The 25,956-nt window shown below is 38.4% G+C and overlaps 1 protein-coding gene across 48 annotated transcripts in view; it reads right to left on the bottom strand.

The window, feature by feature from the left end:
* Positions 1-25,956, bottom strand: part of PBRM1 (polybromo 1) — a 101,540-nt gene that overhangs the window by 57,001 nt on the left and 18,583 nt on the right. For 25 of the 48 annotated variants that reach the window (XM_084796048.1, XM_084796017.1, XM_084796015.1 and 22 more), the window contains 10 exons: positions 24,601-24,717; positions 19,706-19,774; positions 18,072-18,170; positions 15,353-15,438; positions 14,620-14,715; positions 13,592-13,683; positions 9,679-9,892; positions 5,672-5,813; positions 3,563-3,660; positions 1,590-1,634 (listed from right to left, as the gene is read on the bottom strand). In XM_084796048.1, coding sequence (XP_084652174.1) covers positions 1,590-1,634; positions 3,563-3,660; positions 5,672-5,813; positions 9,679-9,892; positions 13,592-13,683; positions 14,620-14,715; positions 15,353-15,438; positions 18,072-18,170; positions 19,706-19,774; positions 24,601-24,717 — 1,058 coding nt within the window. The remainder of the gene's footprint in view (positions 1-1,589; positions 1,635-3,562; positions 3,661-5,671; positions 5,814-9,678; positions 9,893-13,591; positions 13,684-14,619; positions 14,716-15,352; positions 15,439-18,071; positions 18,171-19,705; positions 19,775-24,600; positions 24,718-25,956) is intronic. The other 23 variants (XM_084796044.1, XM_084796034.1, XM_084796043.1 and 20 more) reach the window with 3 other exon arrangements.

Below are 25,956 nucleotides of genomic sequence, written 5' to 3' on the forward strand. Positions count from 1 at the left end.
TTATCCCCTTTAAGCTACTAACTACTACTAGTTGGGTAACTTCCACTTCTGAAAAGGTACTTAAAAACAGGTTCTATACCTTTTACTAGTACCAACATTCATTGAGAATCAGTACCGTAGAGCATATTAAAGTAAAATCATCTTGTTTCGTTCCTCCCCAAGACAGGGTCTCATAATGTGAGCTGACCTAGAATTCCCTAACTCCTGTCTAAAATATTTGCTATTTTTTCTGACAAAATCTCATGCTATTCAGCTTAGGGTAGACTCAAACTCAGAATCCTCCTGCCTCTGCTTCCCAACTGCTAAGATTAGAAGTGTAAGCCACAATGTCCAATCAAAATACATCTTAAAGGAACTCAAAATCATTGTGTAAAGTGATTCTAAGGCAAATCATACACATTATTGTAATTAATACAATTTTAAAGGAGACTGGCCAAAAAAGGCCCTGTACTAAAAGTATCAGAATAACCTTTAACACATGAAAATCAAATGAGTGTCTTTTCTAGTTTATACAATGATTAAGAAGGAACTTTGTTATGAATCTCTCATCTTTTTAAACGAATGAACGAACGAACGAACGAACAAACAAACAAACAAAAGTTGGTTCTCAGCTATAACCCAGGCTAGCTTCAAAGGTAGTGACCCTCTTTCCTGAGTCTCTTGGATGCTGTTATGAGATAGAGCTGCTGCACCTATGAATGCCTCTAACTCCAGTCCCAGACGATCTGATATCCTCTTCTTGCCTCTGTTGGTACCACATACACATGACGCACAGACATGCATTTGGGTAGAACACCCATACACATCAAATACATCAGCTGGGCGTGGTGGCACATGCCTGGAATCTAAGCACTCAGGAGGCAGAAGCAGGCGGATCTCTGTGAATTCAAGGCCAGCCTGGTCTACAAATTGAATCCAGGACAGCCAAGGCTACACAGAGCAACCCTATCTCAAAAACAAAACAAAACAAACCCCGCCCCCACAACCAATCAAAAAAACCCCAAACAACAACAACAAACAACCCACTATACAATTATCACTCATCACTGTAAAATGGTAACCTGTGGTTGTACTGAAATTGCTAAGTAGCGTACAAAAGATGCCTTAAAGAAGTAAGATGTAGACAGGGTCAGAGACTAAGAAAATGACAAGAAACACTAGCCTAGCACAATGTACAAGTACCTACGGGCACTGACTGTTTGGATTGCCAGTGCTGATTCTCATCTCTCCACCATCCCAGTAAGAAAGACACTCCTGTGATGCAAGCAGCACTCATCAGTCTGTGTCACAGGCAATGCTAGCCTCTACCTTTTGCTAAGGAAGCATAGGCACATGATAAAAAAGAGGGTTTGTCTGCCCCTGGAAAAGAAAGCCAGCAACCAATTAAAGGTAGCACATGTGGAAGCTAATTTTGACATACTAACTAGACTTCTAAACTGTACTGCTTCCGTTACTCATAAAATAAACTGGCATCTCAAATACTTGTTTCACATGCATAAGATTTTCCTTCTCATACTGTCAGTACTGACCATGTCATAGAAGAATTATAGTATTAAAAGTATGTTTATGCATAAAAAAGGTCTGCACACCTGGATAGCCTCCTGAGACCCAACATTTCACTGTCATGAGTATTCCTGGGAAAGCAGAAACAAACAGTACATGTGAAGAGAAATAAATCAAGCAACATTGGAGGGTCATGCATAAGCCAAATATGACTGAGAAAAAGAAGATTATTTGGTCCAAAAGATAAAAAATCATAACACGAAACATTTCAATACAAAAACCAAAAGCAGCTTTTTGAGTAGAGGGTAGGGAGAAAGGATGCATTCTCAGAATAAAGAGAATAGACTCACAATCCATTTTTCTTACACTTTTTAGTATTTAAAAAAAAAAAAAAAGCAAAACCAGAATAATACCTATTATTTGGGAGTCAAGTTGTATCTGGAAGACACGGCTCTTACATCTCTGGCCAACCTCAGGCTTCCCTGCCTTCTGCAGAGACTCACTATAACCTTCTTTAAAAGGTTCATCACTTTGTCACTGACAAACAGGACTTAAGTCTCTGTCTTTTAATATCCAATCCTGGGATAGTTTATTATTGTTGTTATTGTTATTGTTGTTTTGGTAGATAATTTGGTAGCTACTTTTTTTCACCTTATATGAACCATTTCCTGGGGAACCTATTCATAGGGAGACTTTCGTCTGAAATATGATTTAATAATTTTAATAACATGGCTTAGTTTTCTTTTTATAGGAGGTTGAAGGGCAATGACTTCACTTACTTGGACTATCCCACAAACTACAAGCTACAGAGACATGTACTTTCTAAGTATATAGCTTAGGTAAGGCTTCCTAACACTCATCCAATGTTGTCACTAACTGCACCACCACATTGCCTCCATTACCTGAGAAGGTTCTATCTTTGATTGGTGACTGATCTGGAAAACACAGGTGATGCTGAAGAGAATTATAGAATTATACTCAAAGATGTTCTTGATTTGATGTCTCTGATCTGGTTTCACATTTTTCCTCCGTTGTCCCTAGTATAACAAGGAATTAAGAACTTGGAAGGATGAAATCCACAGGCCAGTAATGGAGGAGACTTGCATCTCAGGGCACACCAACCAATTCAGCTAGTACCACATAGCTTTGCAGGGTTTTCCAAGTTAAAAGCTGTTTCCCAACTGCTGTTTAAGAGGGAAAGACAAGGCAGCTTTTTGTTCCTAAGTCACATTTCAAAACCTTCTGATCTAAGTGGACCTTTTAATGCAAATACAGAAATATGTTTAAAAAAAGAAAAGAAAAGAAAGAAAAGAAAATGAACTGATTTCTTCATTCGATTCTGAGTCTGTCAAGTCCTGTTATCCATGATTAGCTTACTCCTTGTTCAAGGGATGTTCTCAGACTGACTGCTGCTACAAAGAATGTAAAATATCTTCAGGAAGAATATGGTGTTCCACAAAGATCAGGCCAAAGAAATTCCAAGAGATGGTCTTACAGGATCCCATGTAAGAGCCTAGCCTTAGAATCTCACAATGAGGTTCCCCAACTTAAAACCAGTGACGGAGGGAAGGGGAAGCTGAGAGGATGGTTAGAAAGAAATAAACAAAAGAAACAACCAAATAATCAGCTTAACATTTTTTTGCCTATAAGTAGTTATGGCTTGATATCTCAAAACCATAAGTAAGATCAAGTTAATAAAGAAAAGCAGTGATCATTGCAGCAGCAGTGCTGACTTATTCCTTACCTTCCTTAGTTACTACTCCATTTTTGCAATTCACTATGAAACAACTAAGATTTAAGTGGCACTTTGAAAACACTAACTTAAAAAAAGAAATCTGAACAATGAAAAGAATGTTTCCCCAATCTACATGTTATTTTTCTGTCATCTAAAAAAGAAAACACTATATGTCCAACTTACAAATGAATCAGAAAAATATACTATCAAATATTTAAAGCTTTTAAAAGAATTCATACTTCATAGCTTGCATTTTTTTCTGAATTTATCTAAAGTTAAATAAGTAGGAGCTGAGCTGGATCCAGATTTGAGAAGAACATATACCTTTTTCTTTTGGCACTACTGGTATCAGAAGTGGCTGAAGAGATCATGCTGTCTCCGTCCTCAATGTCATCTCTCCTGGCAAGCTCTTTCTTCTTTGCCTGAAATAAAGCAGGTACAGGAGTCAGCCTAACTGTCAGGCATTCCTATGAATATATGAATGTTAAAGAGCCAGGCATATCACCTACATTTGTTCAGAGAAGTATGACCTCATGTAGGATGCAAAAACTAAACAGTCTTCAAACATTTTTAATAACCTAATTTAATAGCCTACATGATAGAAGAATAGATTAAAAATTAAATCAGACTAAAAAATAAACATCAATGCCAGCTGGAGCATTTATGATTGTGAATGGCATGGTATAGTTAAAAACTCTGAGGCAGGATGTGGGATTGGCTTGCCCTGCCGGCCGTGCTTAAGCTAAGCTAACTTAGAAGGGAGCCTTTGGAACCTTCTGAGGAATACTACACCAAAGAAAAAAAAGTTCAAAAACTGAGAGGTGAAAATCTAGATCTACCATCATAAAAAAGTAAATAAAGACTATGTTTGATATAAAATTGCCTGTTATTAGCCGGGCGGTGGTGGTGCACACCTTTAATCCCAGCACTTGGGAGGCAGAGGCAGGTGGATTGCTGTGAGTTCAAGGCCAGCCTGGTATACACAGTGAGTCCAGGATAGTCAAGGCTACACAGAGAAACCCTGTCTTGAAAAACAAAAAATAAATTAATTAATAAAAATAAAAAATAAAAAATTGCCTGTTATTGGTTCAAGGTTTTTTTAAAAAAATATTTATTTATTATGTATAATAATAACACTTTCTGCCTGCATGTACCCTGCACACCAGAAGAGGGTACCAGATCTCATTATAGATAGTTGTGAGCCACCATGTGGTTGCTGGGAGATGAACTCAGACCTTTGGAAGGACAGCCTTAACCTCTGAGCCATCTCTCCAGCCCTCAAGATTATTCTTGCTTCCAGAAATAATCCTACCAAAAAGTATGAGAAAGAAGCCAGCAAAATGGCTCAGTTCACTGAGCCATTGGTGCCAAGCCAAAGATTTGAGTTTGATTTCCTATACTCAAGTGCTAAAAGGAGAGAACTGACTGCTACAAACTGTACTATGACCAAACCCCTGGCAAAATGCACGCGTGCACGCACACACACACACACACACACACACACACACACCCAACAAGGACAAAAAGCCCACATATGAAAGAGAGTTAATCTGTATTTCTTTTTTTTTTGTTTGTTTGTTTTTTTGAGACAGGGTCTCTCTGTGTAGCCTTGACTGTCCTGGACTCACTTTGTGGACCAGGCTGGCCTCGAACTCACAGCGATCCGCCTGCCTCTGCCTCCCGAGTGCTGGGATTAAAGGCGTGCGCCACCACGCCCGGCCCTTAATCTGTATTTCTTTTCCTGCTTTTTGTTTGTTTGTTTCTTGAGACAGGGTTTCTCTCTGTAGCCCTGGCTATTCTAGAACTTAGTCTGTAGACCAGGCTGACCTACAACTCAGAGATCTGCCCTCCTCTGCCTCCCAAGTGCTGGGACTAAAGGTGTGTGCCACCACAATCCAGCTTAGGTAAATCGGTCCTTCTTATCTACCTCTTTGTAATAAAAATCCCTGACCCCTAGCACCTGGTTCCCTCCCAGGTATACTGTGAAAGATCTGACAAGCCCTTCAATCACACAATGATCAATTAGTTTTCAGATTTTTTTTTTTGCCAAAGCCAGCTGTGTGTGTGTGTGTGTGTGTGTGTGTGTGTGTGTGTGTGTGTGTGTGTTTGTCTGTGTGTAAAACCAGGGTCCTCTTGCCTCTGCCTCCTCCTGAGTACTGGGATCACAGATGTGTGCTACCAGGCTCTCAAAAGCCATCCCTATATATAAAGTCTAGAACAAAAGAATTATCATCTGAAATGGAAGGGTAACTTCCCCAGAGTCTTGAAACTGGCTCTCCCCACAAAGCCTAGCTTCTTCTACCATAATGCTTACAGTATTTAAAATATTATTTCTCCTCTACATGGTTCTGACAAGTCTAAAAAATCTTCAACAGTACAAGAATACCCCAAATATATGAAACTATCTCAGTGATAAAACAAACAGCAACATACCTGCATGACTTGCTGCAATTTTAGAACTCGCTTATAGATGGCTGAATTGGGAACATTATAGCGTTTGGCATTTTCAAACATTAAATTCAGATCACACTCCAAATGATCTAAAGTTTCATATTCTTGGTTCTTTAGCTTTGTTCTGTGAAAGAGAAATGATTAGAGGTTTCTATTATGAAAATTATCAACCATTCTTCCTGAAAGTTCAACAACAACAACAACAACAACAACAACAACAACACAACCAACCTTCACAAGTACCACAAAGTTGTCTTCATAAGCCACTTGTACTTGGCTTTCAAGTTAAAATAAGGTCTAAAGCACTATTAAATTTAGACAATATCACAGTTTATCTGAGAATCCAAAAGAATAAATTAAATAAAAGGATTTAGTAAAGCAGTCAACTATGAAAACAAATAAACTAGGAAAACTCCCAGTGAAAAAGTCTGAGAAACAAAAACTAGAGAAATTTTAAACTAACTCAATGAAGAATCACCATGAACTACTGATTTCTGAAAATTAGGAGGCTACTCTAGTTCATAAATGTAGTGATACGGTCCTGAAAAAGACCTCAGAATAATATATTGGCGTCCAGAGGAGACACACAAACAGTGAAGGTGGCTCTTATGATGGGGAATAAGAGTCAGTGTCAGTGTCTATTTATTACTATTCTTCCATTTATACAGAGGTACATAGACTAGGGCGGTGGTGGCGCACGCCTTTTCATCTCAGAACTCTAGAGGCAGAGGCAGGCAGATCACTGTGAGTTTGAGGCCAGCCTGTTCTACAAAGAGAGTCCAGGACAGCCAAGGCTATACAGAGAAACCTTGTCTCAGAAGAAGAGGAGGGGGGGGGGAGGAGAAGGAAGAGGAAGAAGAGGAGGAGGGAGGAAGACGAGGAAGAAGAGGAGGAGGAGGGGGGAAGAGGAAGAAGAAGAGAAGGAGGAGGAGGAAGAAGAGGAAGAAGAAAAAGAAAAAGAGAAAGAAGGAGAAGGACTAGTTTAAAGCTGAGGATTGCTTATTTTATTTAAAATCACTATGAATGTAAGCATTGGGGCTAGAGAGATGGCTCAGAGGTTTAGAGCATGGACTCCTCCTCCAAAGGTCCTGAGTTCAATTCCCATCAACCATATGGTGACTCACAAACATCTATAATGAGATCTGGTGCCCTCTTCTGGTGTGCAGGCAGAATACTGCGTACATCACAAATAAATATGTAAAAAAAAAAAAAAAAAAGAAAAAAAAAAAAGAATGGAAGCATTTTAGACACATTACTAACCAGCAGTTCTCAAGTGGGCTTGATGCTCTTTGTACAAAGTAGAGTCTCTGTTGGCTCTAACTCTATAATTTTGGACATAAACTTTTACAACTTTGACTAAAGTATCTATATGCCAATCATCAAAATTAAAAAACAAAACAAAACAACAACAACAAAAAAACTGTCCTAAGAATGACAAAGGTGAAAACAACTTCATCAAGTGAATGTGGAGACCCCAAACTTTCTCTTAAAATGGTACTCTCCAACTTGCACATAAAGTTTTACGTTAAGTTTACTCATTTACTCATTCTGTGCAGTGTGTATGGAAATATAAATATTGGAAAACGTCTCTAGATTCGGCAAAAATAATTAAGTACAAATGCAGTTCTTAGTGCTAGCTCATAAGCCCAACACCAAAATTTAAAATATACTCTCAAGCTTATTCCTGATAAAACAAAAGGTGAGGGGTACTTGTTAAGAACACCCCCAAAGAACAGAAAATCTGGGCCAGCAGGAGGAGTCAGTGGGTAAAAACACTTGCTGTCCAAGTCTGACAATCTGAGTTCAGTCCCCAGATCCCATAGTTAAAGAACTGACTCCTAAAAGTTGACCCCATAGCTCTCCACCAGTTAGGGTATGCATTTGACTGCTTTCTACAACTACATGTATACATGCCGAAAACAGAATCCAAACATGAAAACAAAAACGTGTTCTACATCCACAGATACTGACCACACTAGCGTTATTCAATGGCACGGGGAGGGGAGTGCTGAGGAGGGGAGGGGAGGGGAGGGGAGGGGAGGCAGGGGGAGTAACAAGGACACATGGGGATGGCAAACCCTGGGACAATGGAGAGTGGCATGGGGAGCCACACTGGCTAATTCCTCTAACTTTTATTTTGGTGGGGCTGGAGACTGAGCTCAAAGGCATGCTAAGCAAGCAGACTCTGTAACTCACACAGCTCGTCATCTACTCTACACTGTTTGGGGAGGCATCTGTCCATCTCCCTTCCTTCTGCCAACAAATATTCCTAGGACCATGCTGGGCTATGCAGCTATTAAAATTGAATGAAACTTAAAATCAAAATTCTTACTTTCATTCCTCACATTTCAAGAGCACAACATCAAGTGACTTGTGATTATTACACAGGATGATAAACATAGTAATATAGTTCTAGCATTATAGAAAGCTCTTTTGAATAGCACTGCTGAAGACATGGCTCCATCAAAACTTTAGTGTGAGACCTGTTAGGCCTCAATTATTTCCCTACTTTCACTCTTTCACCCTGGTACACTATACACAGTGGTCCTCAACCTTCCTAATGCTGTGACCCTTTAATGCAGTACCTCATGATGCAGTGAGCCTCAACAGTAAAATTATTTCATTGTTACTTAGCAATGAAATACTAAGTAATTTTGCTACTATTATGAATATATGTAAATATCTTATATGTGACCCCCAAAGGTCACAACCTACAAGTTGAGAACCACTGCACTATACAATTACCACAGAAAAATTTAAATGGGGGAAATGCAGAATTCTGAATCTTGCAAATTCTTTATCTTCTCATTAAAAAAATTAAAGTTAGTATTACAAAATTCCAACTCAAAAATTTGTTAACTAAGATGGCTGATGACTTAATTTGGCTTTTAAAATGAACTAGACTAATGACTAGAGACATGGCTCAGCAGTTAAGAACACTGGCTACTTTTCAAAAGGACCAAAATTCGATCCCAGCACCCACATGGCAGCTTCCAACCAGGGACTCTGATAACCTCTTCTGCCCCACACAGACATCAGGTACACATATAGTACCGAGACAAACACGCAGACAAAATACCCATATAACTTTTTTTTTTTTAACAAAGTAGAAGTTGTAGGGACAGGACACACTAGAGACAGGGTCCAGCAGTTAAGAGCACTTGCTGCTCTTGTCGAGGACCTGAGTTCAGTTCCCAGCATCTACATGGTGGCTCACAACAATCTGCACCTCTAGTTCCTGGGGATCCAAAGTCCTCTTCTGATATCCAAGGACACCAGTCATGAATATGGTGTACAGACATACATGCAGGCAATACTCATTAAATAAATACATCTTTAAAAAATTAGAATTAAGCCGGGCATGGTGGCGCATGCCTTTAATCCCAGCACTCAGGAGGCAGAGGCAGGCGGATCACTGTGAGTTCAAGGCCAGCCTGGTCTACAAAGCAAGTCTAGGACAGCCAACATAACACAGAGAAACCCTGTCTCGAAAAACCAAAAACAAAAAATTAAATTAATTAATTGGATTACTACCTATGTTTTAAAAAATGAAGTAAAAAGAAACTAAAGATAAAAAAGTACCAAAAGGAACTTCATTAATATCTTTAAATTCACTATCTTTCCTAAAGCAAAGAATATAAATGAAACATTTCTAGACTGTTCTAATGAACCTTAACCTCAATTTCCGTATCATTTTAGTAAGTCAAATCAAGTGACTTTCTTCTATATGCCAAGGCAGGAGGACTTTGAAGGCAGCCATGACTATACCACAAGACTATTTCAAAAAACACTAAATATTGATGAGTGATAGTGTGAGCATGAAGGTTTTTTAATTTGTTTTTACTTTACCAGTTATAAGACAGATACATAAATATTGAGGAAAAAATTATAGCATTTAATGTCCTTATCTATTTCCAGAATAAAATAGGTATGTGCATGCCCAACTACATACAGACATATCTCTATACTGAGTAATGTAGAAGTCTTACCTGATCTGTTGAAGTGATATGGGCATTTTAATTTGCTGATAATAATCTGGGTATTTTTTCTTTGAAGGCAAATGGAAAAAAGGTTCAGCTATTAGCTGCCCTTGGTTATTCCGGCAGCTCCTAACTGTGTCATAAAGCTGATGGAAAGGATTTGAGACATCCATAAAGGAGGTGATGCTCTCTGCTTCAGATTCCCCTTCTTCATAACGTGCAGCTGGGAAGACAAAAACATATTTATCAGGGGAATAAAACAAAACAATCAACATTTAGCTTTATTAATTCTTAAAAAGATTTTGTTTTATAGATGAGTACCTCCCCTCCATATATTCATGGGTGTCTGGTGCCTATAGGCCAGAAGAAGGCATTGGATCCTCTTGGTCTAGAGTTATAGACAATTGTGAGCTGCCATGTGGGTGCTGGGAATCGAACCTGGGTCATCTACAAAAGCAGTTAAATGCTCTTAACTATTAAGCCATCTCTCCAGTCCAGAACCAAAACTTTAATGCTGTTTTTTTTTTTCTTTGTTTGCTTATATATTGGTCCCATACTATGGCCCAAGCTAACTTACTACTCTAAGAAATCCATGGGCTGGAGAGATGGCTCAGAGTTTAAGAGCACTGATTGCTTTTCCAGAAGTCCTGAGTTCAATTCCCAGAAACCACATGGTGACTCACAAGCCTCTATAATGAGATATGGTGCCCTTTTCTGGTGTGCAGTTATACATGCAGACACAACATCGTATACATAATAAATAAATAAATCTTTTTTTTTTTTTTAAAGAAAACAATCTTCCTGCTTTAGTCTTTTGGGTACTGGAATTATAAGCATGCTCAGTTATCCTCAGTTAAAAACAATTTTATTGTTTGTTTGTTTTTTGTTTTAAAGATTTATTTACTTATTTATGCATATAGTATTCTGCCTGCATGTAAACCTGCAGGCCAGAAGAGGGCACCAGATCTCATTATAGATGGTTGTGAGCCACCATGTGGTTGCTGCGAATTGAACTCAGGATCTTTGGAAGCACAGTCAGTGCTCTCAACCTCTGAGCCATCTCTCCAACCCTTAAAAACAATTTTTACTTCTTTAGTTAGTTAGGGTTTTGTTTTGTTTTTGTTTCTGAATAAAGGTTTCACCATTTAGACGTGGCTGGCCTCCAACTACAGGAAGCATCTACCTCCTAAGTGCCAGGATTATAGGCACGTACCACTACGCACAACTTTGCAATTTTCCTTAAAGATAATGTTAAGCATGGTTGGAGTATGTACTAAAGAGATGGCTCGGTTAGGAATGCTTATTAATTGCATGTAATAAAAAACATCTGGAGCCAGGAGTGGTGGCGCACGCCTTTAATCCCGGCCCTCGGGAGGCAGAGGCAGGCAGATTGCTGTGAGTTTGAGGTTAGCCTGGTCCACAAAGCTACTCCAGGACAGCCAAGGCTACACAGAGAGACTCTGTCTTGAAAAACCAAAATAACCCCTCAAAGACCAAAAACAAAAACAAAACAAACAAAAAAAAGCCCAAAACTGAAAACATTAAATTCAAAACTTACACTCACTTAAAAGAATGAAAAATAGTTTATTTTTAAAATGTGTTTTCTTCAGACTTCCTGCTATGCTTAGCCAAAGGGAACAAGTAGTCATTTAGAGAGCTCAGAACCAAAACAAAAGCATGAGTGTTTAGTGCTACAGTTAGGATCTGCAACGCACCCCCACCCAAAGCCCCATGTGTTAAAGGGCTGTTCCTTGGAGTGGCATTAGTGAGAGGTAGTAGAAACTAAAACACGTGGGTTAGTGGGAGTCACAGGGCGGGGCGTGGGGTGAGGGTGTGCGCATCTGAAGAGAGGTTTGCTCTACCACAGCCCCTAGCATATATGATAAACTGTCTTGCCACAGGACTAAGAGAATCAGGCCTGACTGATCACAGACTAGAACTCCTAAACTGAGCCGAAGCAAGATATTTGTAAGTTAATTGTTAGAAAAACAGAAGACCAACATATATACCACAGTATACATTTAGATTAGGTTGATCCTCTCAGACTTAATTCAACCTTAAGTCTGGCTTTGCCCTACTTATCTATAACATCAGAGGAATGACTCCTGAATGAGGAAATGTTCAGGGAGAAGCCCAGTCATTAACACACCAGAACACAGCAAATAGTAACTCTTCCAGAAACACAAAACACATATTGCTCATTTCCCCAAGGATTTCTTTACCTGTTTGTATGTGTATATGCTATGTGTGTGCTATGGGTGCTATGTGAAAGGGCTAGGAAAGAGGTTGTCAGCTGAGGCTGACCTTGAACTTCCTAACCCTCCTGCTTCTACCTCCAGAGTGCTAGGATTACATGTGCCACCACAGCTGATTTTATGAAACACTGGGGATCAAAACCAGGGGTTCATGCATGGCAAGTGCTCTAACAACCAAGCTATAGGCCTGACACCCATTTAGGTTTTTAAACTTTCCTTAATAGTAGGGTTTTTTTCCTTACACTATTATCAGAAACATGTCCTGTATAATTCTGAAACATTCAAGTTTACTGAAATTTATTTCAAGCTTGGTAGATAGTCAGTTTTAATAACTGTGAACCTGGGAGGACTATGTTCTTTAAGTGCAGAATGCATACGCCAAGCCTGTTATGGTACACCGTGTAACAGGCACTAGAACATATTAATGTTCCAATCCATAGAACCTACGAATGTTACCCAGGTCATAAAAAGAACTGTGCAGATGTTAGTAACAATCTTGACTTGAGAAGACGAAACTGGACTAAATAGGCACTTAAAAATAGTGACAAGGATGCTACCATGAAAGAGTCAAAGGAAAAAGGGGTAATACTGAGGCTGGACAGCTATAATTTAAACATGGACAAAGGGACCATAAGCCAAGGTATACTGGTGGCCTCTAGAAGCCAGAACAAAATCAAGGAATTGGTTTTCCAGTAGCATATCTAAATGGAAGGTTGACCTACTCATCATCTTGACTTCAGACCCCTGAACTCCAGAACTATAGGAAAACAGTGTTGCTCTAAGTCACTAAGTTTGTGGTAACTTGCTTCAACAATAGGCAACAGAGTAACACAAGTCTGTATTGAAGGGCTGGGGATGTTGCTTAGTGCTGGGGCTGTCTAGGAAGAACCAAGCCCTGGCTTCAATCCCTAGTACTACTGGTGGGCGTGGTGGCTGCTGGCAGTTGGGACAGAGTAAATGGATCTACACCTACAGTCTGCTTATTTAGCAACTGTGAGAGAGCGCCCTTTAACTTATAAAGACATTATTTTCAAGTTTCCCACAAAGCTCCATCTGTTTCTTTTACACACTTGGAACTCTTCTGTTACACCTTCCCAATGAAACAAACCTTTTAACACTATGACTTAACACTTATTTTCAATATTTGTATTTGAGAGTTTACTTTATCAGAAGTCTATACAGCTAAGTTACTCTTTGGTGATTTCTTTACTTTTTGGTTGTTACTTGCCTGATATAACCTCTTTAAAATGTTATTTTTATTATGTGTATGAGTGCTTTGCCTGCGTCTAAGTATACTTTATACACACGGTGCCTGTGGAAGTCAGCAGAGAATGTCAGATCCCTTGGAACCAAAGTCACAAAAGGTTGTGAGGTGCCACATGGGTGGTGGGAAGTGAACCCCACATCCTCTGCAAGAGCAAGTGCTCTTAATGGTTGAGCTATCTCTCTAGCCTCTTGCCTGACATATCTTTACCTACTCTTTTATGTTCAAGTTCCCTGTTCATATCCATTAACACAAAGCCATTTGCCTTTGACAATTCTACTTACCCAAGATTATATCAAATGCAATAAAATACCATTTGCTTAAAAAACGAATCAACTCCAAGAAAGAACAAAGTCTGTGCAATTTCCCTCAGCCAGAAGAACCACAATCTAAAAATACCTACCAGCTAAAGCAGCATCCTCCTCACTCTCTGAGCCATACTGAAGGGCCATAGTAATTGCTGACAAGCGACCCCCTTGGACTGCTCTTTTATTACTGCAAGGAAAAACAAACAGTTAGAAGATAGAATGATGTTATGATATGCTTACCTTGATGAAATAAAATGCACTATATCAAGGAAAAAAATAATTCCTATTAACTGCCTTCTTAGTTTATAATTAATATTTCCCATAATCTTAGCAAAAAGAAGTAGGGTTTTGCTCTTTTCAGAAAATTTGGGGCTGAAGTGATGATGGGGCTCAGCAGTTAAGAACACTGGCGGCTCATCCAAAGAACCCGAGTTTGATTCCTAGTACCCAAAGGGCAGCTCACAGTTGTCTGTAACTTCAGCAGCAAGGGGTCTGATGCTCTCTTCTGGCCCCCACAGGCACTGCATTCATATGGTACATATATGTACATGAAGGCAAAACACCCATATACATAAGATAAAACTTTAGAAAAAGAGAAAGTGGTAGCAGAGAGCTAGAATAAACCATTACAATTTGTTTTTCACTTAAATGTATAGTACATTATTCTATATTTTATGAAAGGATTTAATTATTTTCTAAAACACTCATTTTACAGTAACAAATTCTATTATGAACACTATTTATTTAGTATAAGCAAGTATTTAATACCACATTCTATTTGTAATATTAAACACTACATAATAACGTCTAAGTGTTATCTGTGAGGTGAGGAAAGGTCTACCATAGAATAGAACCTTAACCTACTTGTCGTTATTTTTGTGACAAGATCTTGCTTTGTTACCTGGACTATCCTTGACCTTATAATCTTCCTGCCTCAGTGTTCCAAGTGCTGATATTATGGGTATACACCACTATGCCCAGCTCTTAGCTCAGTCTTTTTAAATAAAGCACTAGATCCATCCTCCTTAAAACCTACAAGTAATACTTTAAGATAGCCATCTGGCTAGCATGCCTATTGTCATAAGCATGAATCAGCTCTCAGACTACATCCTCTTCCTCTCACCGGTAATACTTGCTAGTGGGATTTCTTTCTTCACCAAGGCTGCTTTTACTGTGCGAAGGACCTGTCAGCCTGGCTGCAGCCAAATTTGATGCAGTCCTATCCAAAGATAAAATAAAAAAATAAAATAAAATAAAAAAACCCTCATACACCGAATAGCTTTAAAAAAAAAATCAGAACTCTGGGCAAACAAAAAGGAGACAAATATTTTCTTCTAAGGGAAGTAGTAAAGTATTTCTGAGTGTCTATTATGCAGCGAGTTCTGTGTCAAGATCTGGGGACACTGAAGAAATGGGCCAGGGCTAGTCTTCAAGAGCTTATGGTTACTACGAAAGCAGGAGACACCATTCTGAAACAAACATGAGGGTGGAAGAAAGCTTTGAAAGTAGTTACTCAATGTTTCCATTTCATTTAAAAAGAAATGGAATCCCAGAACTAAGACTTGTTCATAGATATGGTCCTAATCGAGGAAAAGCCAGAATGAGACTTGAGATCTTCTGACTAAACATCTTATTGCAAACATAAATATACAATATTACATATTAGACACAAAAAACATATCTGGCACCTTTTTGAATAACTTTCCTTAGCCACAATGAAGCCGCTAGAAAAGCTTCTTTTTCTGTTTTCAGACTCATACACCAACCACAAAATAATCTTTTTTTTTTATTGTATTAATTTTACTACCTGAAAATTCAGCAAATAGGCACTAGGATCTTAGATATCTTAAACCTACCTTATTCGAAGACTTGATTTAGCCATTTCATGATGTTCAACTTCTGCCTTTTTCATATAAAATATTTTTTTAATTGAATTGGCATCCTAGCAAGAAAAAATTACTTTGCTTAGAAAAAGACTCACAAATTGGCTCAATGGGTAGAGGCACTTGCCACCAAGCTTGATGACCTCAGTTCAATTCCTAAAACCCACCAGGGTTGGACAGAGAAGTTGTAACTCCAGTTTCAGAGGCTCCAATGCCTTCTGGACTCCCCACGTACCAGAGACACATGGTGTAAATACACTCAGGCAAAACACTCACATGGATAAAATAAAATAATAAAAGGAAACAATGTTACAATGTACCAGCCCAGCAGTATGAGGATAGATAACCAGTACATATGCTCAGATCATACACTGGGGCACAAGATCAGTAACCACCACCACCCCCCCAAAAAAAACCAGGGCTGAGTGTTTGCTGCACATGCTTAAAAATAAGAGAGTAATGCTAACTAAGGTTTAGACATGGACTCTGTACTCACTGAACACATCCAGATGAACAAAGCACCCAAGATGGGTTGCTAGATTTACAGAGCATGACTGTGTGGGACTAGCCCAAACCTGAGCTCACCCTGCCACACTAAGATGATCCTCACCGAAAAGAAACAAACAATTCCTAAGCCAAGAAGGCTGCACAGAAAAAACTAAAACTTATGGCACAGGAATAAATTCAGCATAAATTAAGTGCAAATAAAAGTTAATATGAAGTACCAACAGCAATTTTCAGTATTTTGGCCAGCACTCAGAAATTTTAATGTTTTTAATAGCAAAAGACTTTCTGAGCACACTTCCCCAATTGTCAATGATTAATCAAAGATATTTCTATAATCAATTATTTATTACTAGGCCAGAAAGTTTCAAAGAAGCCACTACAAAGGAGTTATTTTATATTATGTACTATATTTCAAAAGATGCTTTCTGCTTAAGAACAAGGACTAAATATAAAAAATCAGTATTAGATGAAAAGATAATCAAGAATCCAGGAATATACCTTTACGTCTATAGTTAATTGATTTTCAATAAGGCTGCCAACACACAAAAATTCAATGAAGAAACAGTAACTTTTAAAATAGTGTTGGGATAACATCCATGTAAAATAATTTATTTGGATTCCTAGTTACATATACAAAAACTAACTCAACTTAGCTCTCAGATCTAAATATAAGACCTAAAACTATAAAATTCTTAGAAGAAAATGTAAGTGTAAATATTTTTGGCCTGGGATTAGGTATTATTTTTTTGCTATGAAACCTAAAATATAAGCAAACAAAGAAAAAAGATAAACTAGAATTCTTCAAAATTAATAAATGATGTCAAAATAGATTACTGCGAAGGTGAAAAGACAAGAGAATGGGAGAAAGTATTTTAAAATCAACTGATAAGGATATGAATGCACAATATATAAATAACTATTAAAATGACAACAAAAAGATAAGTAACCTAATCTACAAATGGGCAAAGGATCAAAACAGGTATTTTACCAAAGAGGACAATATTATACACAAATAGCTACTATGTACATGAAAAGATGTTCAACATCATTAACTGTAGTAAGGAAAAACAAATCAAAACTGTAACATACTATGACACTCCCAGGATGGCCATAAAAAAACAAAACAAAACAAAACAAAACAAAAACTGGGGGGTTGAAGAGACGGCTCACTGGTTAAGAGCACCGCCTGCTCTTCCAAAGGACCTGGGTTCAATTTGCAGCACCCACATGGCAGCTCACAACTGTCTGTAACTCTAAGATCTGACACCCTCAACCGATGCACATAAATTAAAGATTAAATAAAATAAATAAATAAATAAAAACAAAACTGAAAAACAAGAGTTTGATGAGAATGCAAACAAACTGCAGTCAAACTGCTAATGAAAATGTAAATGGTATGGCTTCTCTGCAAGATTGTGCCAATTCCTCAGTAAGATAAATACAGTTAATATATAGCCAGGCAATTGTATTCCTATGTATGTAGTCAAGTAAAATAAAAATGTATGTTCACTAAAAGTATGTATGTGAATGTTCCTAACAGCATGTTCATAATAGCTGAAAAGTATGTATGTGAATGTTCCTAACAGCATATTCATAATAGCTGAAAATGGAAACAACTAAAATGTCTAATGACTGATAAAAACAAAACAAAACACAACATGGTGTCTTCTTTAAGCCACACCATTAATGAGAAGAAAAAAGACTAAGTATACACAAATCTTAAAACAGTACACTAATCAAAAACTCAAACACCAAGGAATCCATGCCATATGGTGCCATTTATATGAACGTTTTCAGAATAGACAAATGCAGATGGAAGCTGTCGAAGGCCTAGGAAGTGGTGGGAATGAAGAATGGCTGCTGGCCACCACTAGAAGCAGCGCACACCTTTAATCCAGCACGTGGGAGGCGGAGGTGGAGGCGGAGGCGGAGGCCAGCCTGCTCTACAGAGTGAGTCCCAGGACAGCCAGGGCTACACAGAGAGACCCTATCTTGAAAACCCAAAAAGAAAAAAGAAAAAGAACTGTTAATTGACTGGTGTAATGACTATACAACTCACAACTCCATAAATAGTGAACAACTAAGTTCTGTATTTTAAATAGATGGAATATATGGTTATAATAAACACTGACTCTAAGGTCCTGTCTACTATCATCAGTGAAAATAGCAACAACAGAAAACTAACCTTAAATACTTGAGAACCAGGCTCATTATATGTTTTGGCATTTTTTGCTAGAAGATCTATATCTTTGGCCATTGCGTGAATACTTTTGTAGCTTCCATTCTATAGTAAATAACAAAACAACAATTCTCCTTAATAAGAGCTAGTCAATATAACATTTAAAGAAAAAGATTAAATATATTTACGTTGTCACTATAGTCCAAAATATCACTGAGAAGAACCCTGGTGAGAACACCTAAAGTTATTTTCCTTTGTACAGATTATTACTAGAACCTATTTACAAATACATTCGTGACACATAACAAACCAGAACAAGCCAGAACCCAGTCTTTTAGTAAAACCTTACAATTTTTTAAAAAAATCAAGTAAAGAAAGTTTTATTTAACAAAACATAGTTTACTCTGTGCCAAACACTAAGTGCTACATAAATATTTATTCATTAACGTAGACTTAAAACTGTAAAGTAACACTTCCTCTATTTACCAGACCACTGGGGTCAAGTATAAAGTCAGTTCTGCTATATGCCTGAGCTATTACGCCTTAAAGCTCACTCAATACAAAACAATGCAAGGATGCTCATACAGTTGTTTCTTAAGATTTATTTATTTATGTATACAGTGTTCTGCCTGCATGTACACCTGCAGGCCAGAAGAGGGCATCCGATTTCATTGTAGATGGTTGTGAGCCACCATGTGGTTGCTGGGAATTGAACTCAGGACCTTTGGAAGAGCAGACAGTGCTCTTAACCTCTGAGCCATTTCTCCAGGCCCCAGTTGTTTCAATTTTACAAAAGAAAGGGGCATATACACAGGTAAAGGTATATATTGACTAATGGCTGGTACACAGAAATAAACAGGGTATGTTCTAAAGAGTGGAGAAATGAAATTTAGTGGAGAGCGAGAAAGGGTAAAACTCTATAGCAGAGGCTGCATAGACAGGAAAAAGACAAATGAGGTGGAGTTGAGATACAGGCAAAGTAGACGAGCTGGTGGGCAAGCCAGCATCTGAACATCCATCTTATTTGGAAGGACTCTCAGAGGCGGTAGACAGGGTCATGACAATGAACACTGACACATGACTGCTTTGCAGCGGGAAAACTAATTCACAATTTAGATCTTGAGTGACTAAAGTCAAGGATGGCAGGATTTATCCCTACTTCTATAAAGGAGGGGTCTAGCTGCAGGGCAGAAAGCAGCCAGGGCCCCTGGTAACAAATAATAGAAATGGCAATGTTACCACAGAGAGGGTTATACACAATCTCAACTGTTTGATTATAACTCAGTTCTGCCTGCTTTCTAGAGAGTGTTCCCTTGAGAAAGAAAGGGAACAAACACACACACACCAGGGAAAGGGCACATAGACAAGTACCTATTTTAATTGACTTTGTATTAAAATATTCAAAGCAGCAGTCACATTTATTAAGTTAATTAGTTCAGTGATCCCACTTATTTAGTTAATTGGTTATTTATCCATTCATTCATTTATAGGCAAGAGAGACTTGAACCTAGGGCACTGAATTTAAGTTATACTGATCCTAAAACACAATAAAGAACTACAATTCTATTTCTAAAACTCCTAAGAAAGTATACAAGCCAATCTGCCCTAAATCACATAACTACAGATGTTCCCCTTCATACCTGTATCCTCTGAGCAATGGTCTTGAGATCTATAGGCTCCTTAATTATTGCATAATAGTCTGGATATTGCTGGAAAACAAAGGCAGGTATGTTCAATAAGCTAAAGTACCCAGTTAATGAGCAGGTAAGTATGTTCTTCAACCAGTAAATTGATAAACTTTATGAAATCCATGACTAAAGCATATTATAATATTAGAAGGAAAAGAATGTGATTTATTTATTTTTTCCTTTTTCAAGGAAGAGACAGGGTCTCACTATGCAATTCAGACTAGACTTAAACTCTTAAAAATTCTTATACCTCAGCGTCCCACTTAGCTAGAATTTTAGGAACACAACACTGGACTCAGTTCTTTCAGTTCAGAGTGAACCCAAGCTTTTCATATGTGCAACCTAACACTGGAACCTACAAATTCATGATTAACCACCATGAGATCTGAATTTAAAAGCACACACATAATATTTTAGTATTAGTCATAAATATCTGTAATATTTATGATTTTGTGTTAGAGCACAGGTGGAACAACCAGTGGATTTATCTAATCCGAGCTCATCCCAAGAAACAGACACGTGAGGGAATGTCCTTATTGTTCCCATGGTGCCTTCATATTCACTACTCGCAGGCTCTTCTACAATTTTTTTTTTCTTGAAGTAAATAACTGAGGTTGACCAAAAACCCAAAGCAGTATTTTTTTGTAACATTTTTGAAATTATATCATTTCCTACTTCATCTTTCTCCCGCTAACCCTTTCCATGTACCCCTCACTCCACTTTGCTCTCTTAAAATTTATAGCCCCTACTTCCATAATTGTTACGTGTGTGAGTGTGAGAGTGTGTGTGCATTCTTAAATATAGAAATACAACCTGCTCAGTCCATATGTTAGTTGTATGTATGTGATTTCAGGACTTGGTACTGGGTAACCAATTTGGGGGTTCTTTACTGAGGAAGACTATTTATTTCTCTTCCTGATCTCCAAATTTCTTAGTTGCATGTATTTCTTTCTCTGTCTAGGGTTAAGGACCCATGAAATCTCCCCCTCCCGTGTTAGCACGCCTTTTGCTGCCACCCTTAGGCAGCAGTGTTGGGGAAACTTCTTGGGTATAACTTCCCTGACCTTCCTTTCTTCCTTCCTTTTGGTTTTTCAAGACAGTTTCCCTGTGTAGCCCTGGCTGTCCTTGACTCGCTTTGTAGACCAGGCTGGCCTCGAACTCACAGTGATCTTCCTGCCTCTGCCTCTCGAGTGCTGGGATTAAAGGCGTGCGCCACCACCGCCCAGCTTTCCTGACATTTCTAAAAGACACATTCTCACAGTAAACGTCTGTTTCTCTTGCTCCAACAATCTTTTCATCAGCTCTTCCACAATGATCCCTAAGTAATTTTTGTTCTTGTAGATACAGGATGAAAATGAAACAGGTAGGATCTAAATCAAGACAGTGTTTGTGTGCATGTATAGCCAGAGGTCAACAACAGCTGTCTCCCCTATCACTTTCCTCTTACATTGGAAGACAGGGTCTCACAATAAACACAGAGCTCACCACGCTGACTAGACTGGCTGAACAGCAAATTCCAGAGATCCTCTTGTCTTTGTTACCTCAGTGCTCGGATTATAGGAGCACAGCATTATACAGCTTTTTATATATCGTATTTTCTGGCATATAAGATGACTAGGCGTATAAGACGCCCCCAACTTTTCCAGTTAAAATAGTTTGGAATAAAGTTTGGAATAAAGTTTGCCATATAAGACTACTCCTCTTCCAATGCACACCCTGTGCAGCAAACTTGGACATGTGTCTATTTGTAGGTAGGGCACAGACAGCCAGGTGCCTTACTAGTGCCAGTCTACACTGCCCCTTTAAGGCGTGCTCCACACTCAACCCGAAGATGTGCAGCCCTCCAAGCCGAATGGGCACATTCTAGTGGAGAGCCAACCCACGCTCATGTTCTCCTCCTCAAGGTACAGGAAGATGTGTGCAGCTTGCTCCTGTCTACTTCATACTCCCTGCAGAAAGCGGGATATTGGCCACAGCATCCCTCCGCCCCCCACTATATGTGCCAGACATATGAAGCAAGCTACAGGTTAAGTACCTGGCATATAAGATGACCGTCTCCCCCCCACCCCCCCTCCCACCCCCCCTCTCACCCCCCCACCCCCCCAACCCCCACCCCCGCTTTGGCAAAGATTTTTTTGGGTTAAAAAGTTGTCTTACATGCTGGAAAACACTGTAGGTACTGAAACCCCCTCTCAGGTCCTAATACCTATGTGGTGAATGCTTTACTGACTGAGTCATCTCAGTATGACTTAGTACCAAAAGTTGGGGTTTTGTTCTTTGTTTTTTAGATGGCAGAAGTTGAGGGCTCACTGGACTGTTTTTTGTTTTTTAATCCCTAAAGAAACCACCATTCTACTTACTGCTGTGTCTTTGGTTTTAACTATTCTAGATCTCTCACATAAGATGAATCACAGATAGTAATTTCTCCTTTTGGGACTAGCTATCTAACTTAGCAAGTGTTAAGGATCCATCCATATTGTACAGGTATTAGAACTTCCTTCCATTTAAAGCTGAATAATATTTTACTGTTTTGTACATATATTTTTATTCACTCACTCATCTACCACAGCATATTTGAGTTGCTTCCAAGAATAATTTCTCAATGACAAATTACGCATCTAAAATAAACTTTGTATAAACAGGAAGAAACTCTGTTCAAGCAATAGGACAAGAGGAAGATAAATAAGTTCTTCCTCCTTTTAGGTCTCCTTGTTTTCTGGTGATGGAGACAAGAAAGACAAATTGAGTATTCTTCCATCCAAAAAATGAGATATTTCTAGATAAGTAAGACTTTTTAACATATCAGGGACTCCTATGGCTTCACACATAAGAGAAGATTAATATAGATACATGTATAATTCCCACTATAGCTTTTCAAACTGCAAAGATGTCCATGGCCCTAGCATTCGTCTAACAGTATATTTTATTTTATTTATTTATTTATTTATTTATTTTTTGGTTTTTTGAAACAGTATATTTTAAAAACACTCCCCAGTGATTATTTATTTCTATTAAAAATTTTTTAAATTTTTTTTTTTTTTAAAGGTGAATGTGTGTTTTGCCTGTATGTATATCTGCATCACATGCATGCAGTGCCTGAGGAGGCCAGAAGAAGGCGCTGAATCCAGTGAAACTGGAGTTAGATAGTTGTGAGCCACCATTTGGATGCTGGGATTCAGACCCAGGATCTCTAGAAGAACATTCAGCGTTTTCACTGCTGAGCCCTCTCTCTAGCCCCACCATTTATTTCTGTCTCTACATCACTGTCTTCTCCTTGAACTTCCAAAGGACAGGGATCCATGCTGTATTGAGCCTTGTGCACTTGCCTTACAATTGGAATTTAGCATATCACAAGTAGCTAAAAAAATACCTGATAGCTGATAAGAGATAAGCATGCAGCTTTTTCCATAAGCCACAGACATTATTTAAAAGTATGTATGGCTAGAGAGATGGCTCAGTGGTTAAAAGCACCTACTGCTCTTGGAAAGAACACAAGCTCAATTCCCAGAGCCCACACGGCAGGCAGCTCATAGACGACTGCACTCCAGTTCCAGGGGATCTGACACCTTCTGCTGACTTCCACAGGTACTGCGTTTAAGTGGACAAACATACACACCCACCCACACACACACTTAAAGATAAAATCTTTAAAAGATATTTTTGTGTGTGTAAAGAAAAAAAAGGAGTCTTAATACATGTGACAACACAGGTTAATCCTTAAGCCATTATGGTAAATGAAATAAGTCATAAGCAGTCCCAGAAGGACAGATGCTACATGGCTGCGCCTCTTTTTTTTTTTTTTTTTTTGTGGTAGCGGTGTTGGGGAGTGGATACGGAACCTTGAGCACATTAGGCAAGCACACAAACACTAAACTGTATTCTTAGCCTGGCTTCTCTTATAGAGGCACTTGAGAGCTGTCAAAAATCATAGAGACAGATGTAGAATAGTGTTTCCAGGCAAGGAGAAGTGGACTTGATACTTAACGGTATGGAGTTTCAATTTTTTTTTTTTTTTTTTTTTTGGTTTTTCAAGACAGGATTTCTCTGTGTAGCCTTGGCTGTCCTGGACTTGCTTTGCAGACCAGGCTGGCCTCGAACTCACAGGGATCAACCTGGGATTACAGGCATGCGCCACCCCCCCCCCCCGGGCTTGGAGTTTCAATTTTTAAAGATTAATGAGAATGTATTTAAATGTCACAGAACTTTACATTCAAAAATGGCTACAGTAAAGGTCAGGAAGATCTGCAATCCAAGTACTCAGAGGCAGAAGTACTCAGATTTGCTGTGGCCAGCCTAGATTATACACTGAGATCTTACCTCAAAATTCTAAAAATAAGTATTTAGCATAAATAAATAAAGCTAATGAGGTTAATTATGCTATGTATGTACCACAGTAACAAAACAGCCAATAAGTTTTCAACCAACTCAAGCAGCAGAGCCATAGACACTGCCCTATGTGGATGCATATACAGAATTGATTATCTTTTAAAAAGCCAACCTTTGGGGGCTGGGCAGAAGGCTAAGCAGTTAAAAACACTTGGTGCTACTGCAGAGAACCCGGGTCTGATTTCCATCTCCAAATCCAGTTTAGGGGCTGTAACTTCCTCTCCTAACTTCCATGGACACCAGGTAAATACACGGTACACACAGGCAAACATTTATACCCATATTAAGAAAAAAAAAGAGGCATCTTCTAGTCAAATAAACAGATAAAACCTTTGTGCTTTCTGCTGAGGCCAGGAAGACTATCATTTCACTACCTCAAACACCGTCCCTATCATCTTACTAATAACTAATAAAATTCTTAACGTACTTAAAATTCTATATTTTAATTTGCTGTCACTTACCACTTTGGAAGGCAGTTTCTGAAAAAGTTCACTGATGAGCCGTCCTGAAGGATTTGTGGCTACAACTATGGCTTCAAGAAGCTGCTCCAGGATCTCCTTCAGGTAACTTGGAGAAGACTAGCAGGCAAGGAGGTTCAGGAGGAGAAACAAATTTGTAAGAAATGCCGAGTGTTAAACAGTTTTAAGATTATATAGCTAATTCAATAGAGCAACTACTAAGCAGTATTTATCCTAAGTTCAAGTTTCAAGAGTACCTTGCTTGTAACTAAGAAGGACTACATGAAATTAGTAAAGCTCCCTATAATATTTCTGTAATTAAGTCCTTTAGATCAGGTCCTATAATGAATCTTAATTTTGTAATAAATATTGTAAAAGAAAAGTGCTATATTTGTGAATGTGAAAATCCTTATCCTTTTGGGACCTGAGCAACTGAACTAGAGAATACATGCCCCATAAGACTCGTCATAGTGCCTCAGTCAAGTAAAGACTAAATGGAGATTAAGTACACTCATATATAACATTTCTGTTCTTCAGACTGAGCTACTCGCATTTAGTTGCACCTAGGTAAGTCACTGTTTTAATACAATAAATTATGTGCCCCAACAGTACTTGTCCAGAGAAGGTCCAAGTTTGAAACAAATTTCTTTCTTGTTTTTCTTTTCAAAGATTATTTATTTATTATGTATACCATGTTTTTGTGTGCATGTACACCTGCATGCCAGAAGAGGGCACAAGATCACATTATAGATGGTTGTGAGCCACCATGTGGCTGCTGAGAATTGAACTCAGGACCTTTTTAAGAGCAGCCAGTGCTCTTAACCTCTGAGCCATCTTTGCAGCCCTGAAGCACATTTCTACAGTGAGCAAAAGGATTGTCTCGAGTCAAAATTTATAATAAATAGTACTTCAAAATCAACCCATACTTATGTGCAAAAGAAATTAACATTAATAGTTGTTTAGAGCAAATTATACATGCACTGGCATTCTGACATTTATTTTTAATATAATCTCAAATTTTAAGGTCCATGTTTATTTCCTCCTGACACAGCCCACTACTCTAGAAACATTCTGCAGGTAGCTTAAGAATCAGGGTGTGTGGGCTGGAGAGATGGATCAGAGGTTAAGAACACGGGCTGCTCTTGCAAAGGTCCTGAGTTCAATTCCCAGCAACCACATGGTGGCTCACAACCACCTATAGTGAGATCTGGTGCCCTTTTCTGGCGTTCAGTTGTACATGCAAGGCAAAACACTGTATACATAATAAATAAATAAATAAATAAATAAATAAATAAATAAATAAATAATAAATATGGGTGTGTGAATACATTTATGTAATCTATTCCAGCAACTGAGAAA

The sequence above is a fragment of the Acomys minous genome (genome assembly GCF_964271855.1).
Source record: "Acomys minous genome assembly, chromosome: 9".
Lineage (NCBI taxonomy): Eukaryota > Metazoa > Chordata > Mammalia > Rodentia > Muridae > Acomys > Acomys minous.